We start from the raw sequence: 12086 nt of genomic DNA, 5'->3' as shown, positions 1-12086 counted from the left end.
AGGGTATGTGGGTTGGGGCTGTTTTCTTTTTTCCTCCAGGAAAATACAGGATCTGACCCAAAAACACCTCCAGGGGACAGCACTAGACCCCGAGGAGCCTGAATCCCCCAGCAAAACATGGACCTTGCAGGCAACCAAGAGGACTCCACAGTTATGCTCCCATGGGACACGACTGGAGAGATCTTTGGGTTGCTGTGGTTTAAAAATAACAATAATAATAATAATAATAATACATCCTATACCTTCTGCACTGCAGAAATGGGAAAAAAAAATCCATGCAATCATTGTCTTTTTTTTTTTTTTTCCTTTCCTTCTTTTTGCCAACTGTGCAATCACTGTAGTTCCTTACTTTGGAAGGAAAACTCATGGTACTTCCATTTCCAGGGATGATGCTTCCATAACAAGGCATTGGTTTAACTTGGGACGCTTGGAATCACTTCGGTTATGTCAGGCTGATGGCCTGGCTACTGCTGCTGAAGGACAGAGTAAAAAATTTGATGAGGAAGATCTGAGTTCAAAAACTTCAAAAGATCTGAGTTTTTAAATGGTTCTGTGTTGTAGTTTTCCATTTTAAATAACTGGTACAACTGTCCTCGTTCATAAACCGTTCCACCAAAGGTGAATAGAGGAAAATAGTTTTAAACCCCACATGTGCAACATCCTCAATGGGAACAAGTCTCATGTTCATCTACTGTCAAACATTTAAGACTGTAAAACTGCTGCTGTAGGGCAGTATCACCCTGGATATTTCCAAGTCTGCTATTTTCCTACTAATACTATTTTTGGCTCTTTATTAAATAAGCAGCAGCCTGAAGAAAGCCAAGACAAGATCTCCCTCTTCTTCTCCCACGCCAACGTCATCGCAGTGCCTGGCACTGTAATTCCAAAGTCCTCAGCAACACAAATTCTGATTCATCAGTAGGCATTGTGGTCACCTGGTCATGCTACCACAGTCGATGGGCTCCCAAATCCATGACATTTAAAGTCACTCATCACTGCACCAAATGGGAGCTCTGGCCCTCCTTAAATTTACCCAGCTCACTGATGCCCCAGGATGGTGGTACAGCAAGAGAAGTGAAATCCCAGGAATAAATTAATCCCCATTTTGGCAAGTCTCTCTTTTTAAAGCTACCTCAGAACAGTTCTGAGCTGGCCAGGCTTCGCCGTCTGATTTCTCTCATCTCCCTTTCCACGCCATATCGACAGATCTGTTAACTACCAAAGCAACACCCACTGCAAGGCTTTGCCCACAAGGAACCAGACCTCCTCTTGTCCAGCCTGAGTGTGAAGGTCTCCTGTGTCTAAGAGCTTTAACTCCATAAAACCTGATCCCACAGTCTGTAGTGCTTACTCATGGGTAATCCTCACGTAAATCCATGGGAATACTCACAAAAGAGCCCTGCATTCACACTCAGTGCAGCACAAGAGGAAACAACCCAAAAAACCTCTCTAAGTTCTTCTGTCTTAAGGGCCTCTAAGACACAACATCCTTCTTTGTTATTGTTTTATAAATAAATGTATCCTGTTATGCACAGACATTCTGGGATGAGTTTTCCAGCAGAAAATGGAGGTTCAGACATACGTGGTGTATCCTCTCAGGAGTCAGTGGAGATCTAGACATATTCTTGCAACTACCAGAATGTGTCAAACAACCAACCAACAAGACCTGGGAAGAAGTATGTAAGGAAAAAAAATATTATACTGCCTTAAAAGATAAACCTTCTCTTTCCCTTTCTCCTGGTCCCTAAATGCAATATGAATTCTGTACAAGGACCAGGTCCACCAAAGCAGGCAACCCTCACAGATGGCTTTCTGTGTCCCATAAATAGTGGTCCACAAGCATGTTTCTGGTGCGTTTCCTGAGTCCAGGGCTGGTCTTTTTATGGAACTGTCCAAAGGAATTACAGTGCATTGTTAACAAGGTTATTTGGAAAAAAAAAAAATAAAAATCAGAGTAACCAACTCTCCATCCAGTCTTGAAGGGGAGAAACATGTTCACTTTGAAGTGGCAACAGAGATAAGGACCCAGTCCCTTCAGAGCAGTGCTCCTGTACCCTCATTTTCTCCTGGCACAGCTATCTTAGGTCAAAGGTGCAGGTTAAGCTGAGCCTTTTTTTTGTTTACAGGCAAAACAGCAACCTTCCCTGCAGGGAGAAGAGACACCAGTGGCTCCACACTACCCTCGGGTGCTACTGTGATTTCAATCCCTTTGTCCAACAACACGGGTTTAAGACTCCCCTTTTCACACAGGGCAGGGCAAACAGCATGTAAACAGTTCTGGAGGGCTGGGAAAAGGATAATTTAATGGACTGCTTCGGCACATCTTCACAGCTTCACTGTTTGATCCATCCCCACACAGGGACACAAGGAGCCACTGCTTGGCTGCTGCTGCTCCTTTCTCCAGGCAGTCTGCTCATGTTGAGCTGGGACATTTCCCTTCCACCTTGGCTGTTGAAACAAAGCCCCAGGAAGCAGTTCTGCCACACTCTGGCAAATTTACATGATGTCCTCCTGGTGAAAGGCTCCCGTTAAAAATATTACATACAACCATCTGCCAGGACACCTTCAGCTAGGCAAGCCTTTCCCATACAACTGAAATCAGAAGTTGTTTGCTGGAGACACTTCCAAAAAGGAAAAGTAAGGGTCAGCAGACATGCCAAAAATAAAACCCAGGGCAAACAGAGGTTTCACTTCTCTTGTCCTTTTTGTTAAAAGCTGCATAAAAGCATCCCAGAAGGACTCTGAGTGTACTTCATGGCCACTGGGGACTTAAACCCTCTTAAAGCATTAACAAGAGCTCCAAGATTTTAGCTGAAGGTAAGTGAACAGAGATCAAAACACACGGAGCCCCCAGGGCACCCCCACATCTGGGCTGTCGGGGAGGTGACAAGACAAGCAGATGACCCCGTGGGGCTTCACTCGTGCTCTGCTGAGAAGGTCCTGGGTTTGGTGATGTGTACCTCGCTGCCCCCGCTGCCGTTGGTGGTGGTGGTGATGATGTACTGGGTGGTTTGCTGTTGGCTGCTGGGCTGGGACTCCAGGGGCTCTGGGGGCGCCGGGGGCTGGGAAACACCCACCTGCACCTCGCTGGGCAGAGAGGATGTTTGCTTGTCCAGGTCGGGCTGACCCTCCGAGATCACGTAGTGAGTCTGCAGGGGGCACAGAAAGGGTTATTGATCATTGCATTGTCTGTGACTTCTCTGCTCTAATGGTCTGCTGGGAGGTATTTTGGGATCAACAAGGAACTGCGAAATCAAACTCTTTCATTTAACTATTTGAGAGCAACATAATGCTTGTCTTTTGATTTGAAGGACATTGGACTTGGCATTTGGATAATTTATGAATTGTTAAACTCATTACACGATTACCCCACCACTACAGATTAAAGTAACAATTTTGAATACAAGTATTCTGCAAGGTTTATTCTATATTCCATGTGTTCTAGCAGAAACTGCACTCCCAGTGTCCAGTACCAACCCAGTCAATGGCCTGCCTGCCTCCTCGTGCTGGACTGCTTACAAGGTAAGCTTGGATTGCTTACAAGAAACTCCTCTTATTTTTAATAACCTTACAGATAAAAACAAGCTATCAAAATGTTCCCAGAAGCTGCTCTGAAATTTGGTTCAATACATACAGCTTAATCATAAATATTTTTAAGACTAAGCAGCGCCACTAAATAATACTTTTGTCCTGCAAATGTGATTAAAAGAACACTTTAAGCTGGAAGGAGTCATACACACCAGGGCCAGACAGTGTGGGCTTTGTAAATAGCTACACGCAGACGGTACTGTGCAGTCTGGACCTCTTTAGGTACCACACTATGATTTTCTCTGTGCCCCAGCCATCAATTTGGCATTGCTTTAACCTTCAAGCTGAAGACTTTACGTCTGATATATTATTCTGGATGAAGAAACAGCCACGATTGTTTTCCTTACCTGAGTAACTGCTTTCACTTGCCCTGTGTTGACAGTGGTGACCGGGGTACCCACAGCAGTCTCTGTGATCACATACTGCCCTTGAGGGATGGTCATCATCTGAATCTCTGATGCTAAAACACAAAAATTGGAGAATCAAGACTTTGAATCAAACCCAAAGACAACTTTGAAAGATCATGTCTTACATCAGTAAGATTTAAAGTCTGAAACAGTGGGTGTTGAACAGAAATTCAGGTGCTGTAAAGCCCTGTCAGACTCCACAGGCCTCAACAGAATTATGCCAGGCAACTCCTGCAGAGACAACACACCCTGTTCTGACCCAAATCATCATAGAATTACCAGCCAGAGCTGCATGGACATAAAAAATTGTCTCCTGTCACCCTCCTCTTCTGTACAGTTCTTTCAAGCACCCATTGCTGATGTCCAGTACATGGATTCTTGCTGAGTGCAAGTTCTTTGGAATAAAGGAGCCCAGTGTGCCTGCCCAAACCACACATGGAATCAGAATGGACCTACAGCAGAAGAGCTACAACAACCATCTGCATTTGTCTGAAAGCTTATCTTCCTGATCTCTACGAATATTAACCACGAAGCTTAATGAGCTCTGAAAACACAATCCTGTTTGGTAGCTGGGGCACGTGTGAGTCACACCCACTGGCCAGGCAATAGTGAGAGTGCTGTGACACTCACAGTAGCTCCTGAAGGAGTTCCAATTGCTGGGGAGATAGGTGTGCTGGACTGAGGAGCCCTGCTGCTGCTGCAGGCCCTGGTTTGGTGTCGACGTCGCAGTCTGCATCTGTGAGGGGCTGAGTTCCTGCTGGGGTTGTTGCGAGGAGGGGCTCAAAGGCTGACCTCCAACCTAGAGGAAAAAAAAAAGGTGGAAGTGTTCTTGGTGTGGTAAGGATTGCACAGCTCTGTGCTCTTACAAACACATCCTTCTTATGAAGGGAAAACACAGGGTGGGTTCCAGAGCACACAGAACACAAGAAATGCAAAGCTCTCCTCCTTCTCCTCTGACTTGCTTCAGTTTACAGCCAGTAAGCACAGACCAGGAAAACAGAGATGCTGTTTGCCAAAGTGAGTCTGTGGCAGAGAATGGGGATCAGAGGTTAAATTCTACCCAAGAGCACAAACAGCTGCATTTCAAACATTTGAGGAATGCCAGTTTCCATCTACATCTTTTAACCAACAAACTCCATTTAAGCTGCAAATTTTTCTGTTCCCAGCTATCTATCTCTAACTTAAGAGTGGAAAAAACCCCACCAAAAAACCCACACAGCAAACACCCCAAACAAAACCACAACAAAACACCCCCATACACCCTGGGACACCTGGGAACTATTTGATGATCTCAGAGATGTTCATGTGAGAGTCATTTCATGTGTTGTCCTTTAAAATGACACAGAAAAGACTATCTCCTGCCTCAGCACGTGCAATATGTCAGCTGAACAGACTGGTAGGGAAAAAGATTCCCTGCAAGAGAAGAGGGCAGTACCTGTGGTGATGTCTGAGCTGCTGGGGATGGCTCTGTGACCTGGATGTGCTGCACCTGGATGGCATGTTGGGTGTACGTCTGGGGGTCGTGGAGCTGCCCAACGTCCACCGTGGAGTGCTGGGACTGGTGAGGTGAGGTAGCCTGGGGGAAAAAAGAAGATAAGCAGAGCTCTGCATCAAGACAAGGGACCAGAGGCTTTGAATGGATTTTCTGAACAACACCTGCTAATGATACCAATTGCAGTAACTTAACTGCCAAGTCTCAGGTCTTGATAAAATTAAGGTCTTGGTAATATTAGTAATACTGCAGGAATCAGTACCCATGCTCTTGTATGGTTACAACAGCCACAGTCACTATTAACTGGGGCCATTATTTAGGCCTCTATTAACCCAATTCATAACCTGATTTGTAATGAGGGGCCAGAGAGAACACAAAATTTCAGATTCAAATCCAAAGACAGGGTAGTTTCAGCTTTACCCAGTAGATAACAGACTTGAAGGCTACAGTGATTCCTTACAGCTGCCTGAGATATCTTGCTCAGTTACTCCAGTTACACTCTGGTTTTATTTTTAGGAGGCTGTTGAGCACCAGGGAATGAATATTCTAATAGATGACACGAAGGGAACAAGCAAGCACTCTCTGTACTCCCAAATTTTGGCTCCAGCTCACTGAGAGCAAGGAAGTACAAATTAGTCTTGAACTGCAGAAAACAGGTCACCCACTGACCCACTTTTCCAGTTGCTGGAAAACATTCCTGGAGCAGACTCGAGCGAGGGTGCCCAGATGGGGAGAATGAAGTCTGGACTGTGTTGGTATGTCTCCAGCAAGCTGACCAAGGCTGGCAGGACTGTTTATGCCCAGTACACAATGCTTATGAAGGGAACCCTATGAATTATCAATTGATTTATCTGTAAGAAGTGGTCTGCCTGCACCACCTTTTGCAACTACTCCTTAACAAACTTCTGAGTGCGACAGCCCCCAGAATGCACAGGCTTGGGGTGGAAGGGGGCAAAGGCACAGCAAGACCCCCAGCAGGTCACTCACCTGGGCCACTTGGACAACCTGCAGCTGTATGTGCTGAGGCTGCTGCAGGCCAGTTGTGGACTGGGACACAGGGATGTACTGGATGCGCTGGAAATCCCCCTGGGGAGTCCGGTAGTCCGTGGTGAGGGTCTGGGATATCTCTGTCATGGCCTGGGTCAGCAAATCTGTTGTCTGAGCAGGGAGAGAGAGAGAGAGATGCAGACCATCTATTGACACACTTTTGCAGGGCTGCAGTTCTTTCCTCACACTGAATCTGCACCCACCTTGGGCCTGGTCATTTATTTACAAGAGCTTAATGTGTGCAGAGGTTGGGGTCATAAGTAATCACCAGGGATCATCCACTAGAGGACCATTAAGGGGTAACCTACCATACCATAATAAAAATAATTATTTTAACCTTCTGACTTAACAATATTCTATTAGGCAACAAAAGTCCTGCATTTGTAAGAAGCTGACTTCATTTCCAAGTCAAAAAGTGCTTCATGGTCATATTCCACCTTTCCTCCTCCAGTGATACTTTCCTTGACAACTGTAGATGTTTCTAAAGTAAGTAAAGCCATTTAATATCTAATTAGTGGGGTTTATGAAGCCAACAGCATCCCAGTTGAACCTCTCATTTTTCAAGCAAAACAGTCTTTTATCCACTTAGTCTTCAAATAGTTTTAAACTGTGATCAATAGGATTTCTACAACTATGCAGCATCCCAGCACCACTGAAGGATTCATGTCAGATTTTCTATCTCAGCTTTCACTTCTGTGGCAGCTGATGTATTAACAGTGGAGATCAGCCACTGGAGATTCATATCAGTCAGTGCTGCACTGTCCAAAGGACTACAGTGTCCCTGAACACAGTTGGATCCAGTTCCCAGTCACCGTTAAAACATGTTCTCACGATCCCAAGAACTGCAAGCACCTCAGGGGAGCTGTCCCAGTGAAAATCCGTGAGATGTGTGTTCCTGAGTTCACTAGGCATGTGTGAATATATTATGTGGAATCAGTAGGTCTGAATGAAAGAAGGGAATGGACTTGGGGAAAAAAGGCAAACCCTCAAGAGCTCCAGCAAGAAATACACAGTTCCTGGCAGAGCAAAACTAAACCAGACTCAAAACCAGACGTGACCTCAAATCACGTCCTTACGCAGCCTTTAAAACGACGTCTGCCAAGCAAACTGAGATCACCAATCCCAGAGGGCTGTGCTGTGGCTGTTCCCCTCCCCTGGCTGCAGCCCTTACCACCACAGTCTCTCCAGTGCTGCTGTCAGTGGCCAGCACAGCGGGGGTGGAGCTGATGACGGCCGTGGCCAGCGGGGCGTGGATGGCGTTCGGGAGCTGAGCGAACTCGGGGTGCTTCTTACGGATGTGTTGTACCATCTTTGTCTGCAGAAACACACAGTGTCAGAAGGATGGGCAGGGACACTGCTTGGGGCCATGGGAAATGAGGGTGGTTGGCACTGAACAGGCTCCCCAGGGCACTGGGCACAGCCTCAAGGCTGCCAGAGCTGCAGGAGGGTTTGGATGATCCTCTGGGGCACTCTTGGGGATGGGCCTGTGCAGGGCCAGGGGTTGGACTCGAGGATCCTTGTGGTGCCCTTCCAACTCAGCATATTTTGGGATTCTGTGGAATCCATCACTCCAGCCAACTGCAGCTTTTAGATTTCCCTCAGTGAGGCAGCATCACGATTCACACTATGGGATGCTCTGGTCAAGAAACAAGGATCAGAAAGCTGCTGCTGATTAGAGCTACCTGACATTGAAATATTGCCCCAAATGGCACATTCAGTAGATTTTTACCCCAGCACAGCCCAGTATTTTGGGGACTTTTTCCAAAGGTCATCTTTCCTGTGTTTTGTTTCCCCACTCCTCTCCCTTGTAACCGTCAGTGAGCATTTTCCAAGCCTTTCCATTCGTGATCACGCTCCGGTAACTTTTCCATTCCTTCTTTCAAGCTTGTGCCCTCTATTCAGGGAACCTTTCAGCCCTAAAACAAGGAGGCTGTGCCTGCACTGTCAGCACACGGCACGAAACCAGCGCTCTGACTCAGACTAAGAGTGACAGGTGACAGGGTGGTGAAAGAACATCACCAGGGACAGGCTGTGCCTTTTGGGGGCCCAAACACCTCGTACCTTGCTGCTGTACTGCTTGGAGCAGTGAGGGCAGCACACAGGGGGGGTGGCAATGGTGCCTGTGAGCTGGGTGTGGGTGCTCAGCATGGGATCCGGCTCTCCCGGGCCCGCAGGACGCAGCTTGCGGATGCTGGGGGGCAGCTCAGCACCGGGGTGGTTCTTCAGGATGTGTGCTTTGCGTTTGCTGGCACTCTTGTACACCTGCAGGGGAAAGATTTTGGGGTTAGAATGGTGCAGTGCTGATGTCTGCACAGAGCACAGGTAGCAGTTCTCTCCATCTGGAAGGGTGGGCGTGTTGCTGCGCAGGGCAGTGGTCACGGCCCCACGCCTGCCTGAGTTCAAGGAGTGTTTGGACAACACTCTCAGGCAGTGGTGGGATTGCCGGGGTGTCCTGCACAGGGCCAGAAGTTGGACTTGATGATCCTAATGGATCCTTCCCAAATCAGCATATTCTGTGATTCTCTGTGTTGAGTTAAATCCCCCAAAAATTACAACAAAATGCATGAACGTGCATAAACCTTCCAGGGCTTAATCTGTAAAAACAACTAACTTCTTGTGTAGCACACAGAAGCCTTTTGAGAACATACTGTATGCCACAACCAGACTCAAAGCAGGACAAGGAGACAAGAGGAAAACCCTTTTTGCCTGGTACTTGAAGGTCAAATGTCAGAGAACCAACTGATGACCAAAGCTGTAATTTGCCCAATGTTCATTTGTCATGAGGATTGATGCCTCCACTCTCCTCACACACAAAGCATCAAATTGTTTTAGTTGTGATTGACATATTTTTTAATTCCTTTTAGGCACAGGAACAAGTGAATATTCTGTAATATTATTTAAAACCATTTTCTCTCCCTTCAAACAAAAGAAAGGAAGCATCTCAGAGGAACACACTGCTAGTAAATAGATGCCCCCATGCACAAAAAGCAAAGGCCAGGGAATGAGAGCAGGAACGCAAAAGTCACTGCAGAAACAGCTTCAGGCTCCACTGAACACTGGAATTACTGGCATGTGACTAAATAAGCAGCTTACAATAAAAGGGGTTAGAGACTTTTAGGAGTGATACAGAAACCAAAAGAACTTAGTGTTCAGGAATTACAGACAGACAGGATACTTAATCCTGGGCTGACACAGGACTAAGAGTCAGTGACTGTTTGCTGGATCACAGTATTTGTTTTCCAGTGCCTAAGACAGCAGAAAAGGATAACTGCAGTTTTCAATTAGCATTCCACTGCCTTGGCCTAAGTGCATTTTGTCTTCGTTTTTTTTTTTGGACAGTACAGCAGGAATGTTGCTGGCAACCACCTCAGAAAAAGCTACAAACCCTGCCAGAGATTTCTATACAGAGACAAATTGGTTGCATACAGGGCTGGGACTGAGCTGTCCTCTGAGGGGTGACTTCCCACACACCTTATCACAGTACTGACAGAAGTAATCTCTGTTGGGTTTGATGATGGGCAACGTGAGCTCTGGCACCTCTTCTATTTTCATGTCTGGATGTCTCTTTGATAAATGATTCACCTTAGGAAAAAGAAACACAGAGAACAAGAACATATTACAGCTGGAAACCAAACAATTGCTGCTTCTCCTAGACACAGGTAACAGCCAAACCAAAAGTGAAGGATGCAAGTCAGCAGCACCAGAACCATTTGCTGCTGCAAGGGCTATTGTGCACTCACAGTTGCTGCTGAAGGTAAACGTGGTCTTGCTGGATGTCATTTACAGTTTCTCGAATCAAAATAAGATGGGAAGGGGTAAAATAGCTGGCCAGAACTGTCCTGAAGCTGACAGTGAGGTAGTGTAAAGGGCCTTTGCCCAGATCACAGCCCCCACGAAAGCTTTGCAAACAAGAGCTCTTGCTGCAGAACAGCCTTCACCCAGAGGCAGTGACAGGGCATGGCCAGGAGAGGCCCTCAAGAAGGAAAACACAGGAAAGAGAGTAAGAAAACTGAAGCTGTAAGGCTGAGCTAGGCAGTATTTTCATCTCATGTTCTGTTAAATACATTACACATCAGTCAGCATTACTTAGTGTTGAAATATAGGAGTGACAACCAGACACACAAGGCAGGCAGTCAGATGTGCAAAGACACATTTGCTGAAGAGATAAGACACACAGGTTTAAAAAAAGATGTATCACCTCAACTCAGCTCTAAAATTCACCCTGTTTCACAGCACCCTGGCTGAAAAGACCAGGCTGGACAGGGCTCTGATCAAACTGGTCTAGTGGAAGATGTCCCTGCCCATGGCACGGGGTTGGAGCAAGGTGAGCTTTAAGGTCCCTTCCAGCCCAAAGCTTTCTATGATCAACAGCATTCCAGCCACTGGAATTTCATCTTCCCTCCTGCACTACTGATCAGGCTGCAGGCTGTGGGGGCAGGCAGGCACTCACCAGCATGCCCCTGCGGCGGAAGCCCATCATGCACAGGCGGCACTTGAACATGAAGCTCTCGTAGTCGGTGGACGCGATGCGGGGCTTGAAGGTTTTCGAGCGGCTGATCCGATCGGCCTTCTTGGCCTCCCTCTCCGGGTTGTGCATCCTCTGCATGTGCTCCCGCAGCTTGTCCTTCCTCTGGGAAACAGAATCGGGGAGAGAAATGTCAGCACCACCCCAGTGACTGCCTTACGACCTGTCATGGTCAGTTTTCAGGGATCTCTCTCCAGCTTCTCCTCTCAGAAAAATGTGTTTCTTCACCCAAAAGTGTCCAGTCCCTCCGTGTCCCATCACAAACTCAGTGACAATGAGCAGGCTGCTGCCACCACAGTTTACCTGGCTCACAGTCCGCTCCATCTGTTGTGGTGGGATTTGGAAAGGCATCTGGATGACATGCTGACAGGATGGATGCCATGGACACAGGCACCTCTGTCAGGAATACGATTAATTCACTGCTATCAGCAAGAACTTTCTTTACTGAACTGATATAAACAATACAACCCAAGCACCTGGATGATGATCCAGTTCTTAATGAGCAGATAGAAAGTTCCTTTGCTGTTAAATTATTAGAAAATAAGATCTGTTTGAGATAAGATGCTGGGGTGGTCTTGCCCCTTAGGAACGGATGTTGTAGCTCACCTACACCACCAAGCAGTACATGCAACTTGCAGGCAAGCCTACCGCATTTACACATAATATTTGCTTCCACCTTTGAGAACGTGAGCTTGTCTGCTTGAAGGAGGGCGAGGAATGCTGTTTGTTGCATCAGGAATGGTCCAGCCAAGGAGCCAGCTCACCTTGAACTGCTTGCCACAGGTGGAGCACAGGAAGTCCTTGCGGTCCGAGTGGCGCAGCATGTGGAGCCGCAGCTTGTCGGGCCGGCAGAAGGCCTTGTCACACTCCGTGCACTGGTAAATCTTCTCCGAGTGGAAACTGCGCACGTGCTTCTTGACCTGGAAGGGCAGATCACACGAAAACGGAGCTTATGCAAGGGAGGAGTGAGTGGTAAAACAGTCCAGGAAACTCTTTTCAACAGGAAAGACAGGAAAAAGGTTTTGAA

At 47.0% G+C, this 12086-nt stretch overlaps 2 protein-coding genes across 8 annotated transcripts in view; both read right to left on the bottom strand.

Moving 5' to 3' along the window:
* The window catches only part of NFRKB (nuclear factor related to kappaB binding protein), a 23589-nt gene extending 20492 nt beyond the window's left edge, over positions 1-3097 (bottom strand). The window contains exon 1 of the mRNA XM_027907363.1: positions 3078-3097. The gene's annotated coding sequence lies outside the window, so the exon portion shown is untranslated. The remainder of the gene's footprint in view (positions 1-3077) is intronic.
* PRDM10 (PR/SET domain 10) overlaps positions 2793-12086 on the bottom strand; it is a 39911-nt gene continuing 30617 nt past the window's right edge. For all 7 annotated transcript variants that reach the window (XM_027907367.1, XM_027907371.1, XM_027907372.1 and 4 more), the window contains 10 exons: positions 11824-11979; positions 10985-11164; positions 10006-10116; positions 8596-8796; positions 7706-7849; positions 6475-6645; positions 5431-5571; positions 4626-4794; positions 3936-4048; positions 2793-3149 (listed from right to left, as the gene is read on the bottom strand). In XM_027907367.1, the coding sequence (XP_027763168.1) occupies positions 2916-3149; positions 3936-4048; positions 4626-4794; positions 5431-5571; positions 6475-6645; positions 7706-7849; positions 8596-8796; positions 10006-10116; positions 10985-11164; positions 11824-11979 (1620 nt within the window). In that variant the 3' untranslated portion in view covers positions 2793-2915. The remainder of the gene's footprint in view (positions 3150-3935; positions 4049-4625; positions 4795-5430; positions 5572-6474; positions 6646-7705; positions 7850-8595; positions 8797-10005; positions 10117-10984; positions 11165-11823; positions 11980-12086) is intronic.

This window comes from Empidonax traillii, unplaced genomic scaffold, assembly GCF_003031625.1.
Source record: "Empidonax traillii isolate 1590-97213 ecotype Southwest subspecies unplaced genomic scaffold, ASM303162v1 scaffold1444:size425056, whole genome shotgun sequence".
NCBI lineage: Eukaryota > Metazoa > Chordata > Aves > Passeriformes > Tyrannidae > Empidonax > Empidonax traillii.
This window is presented reverse-complemented; position numbering and strand designations above follow the sequence as displayed.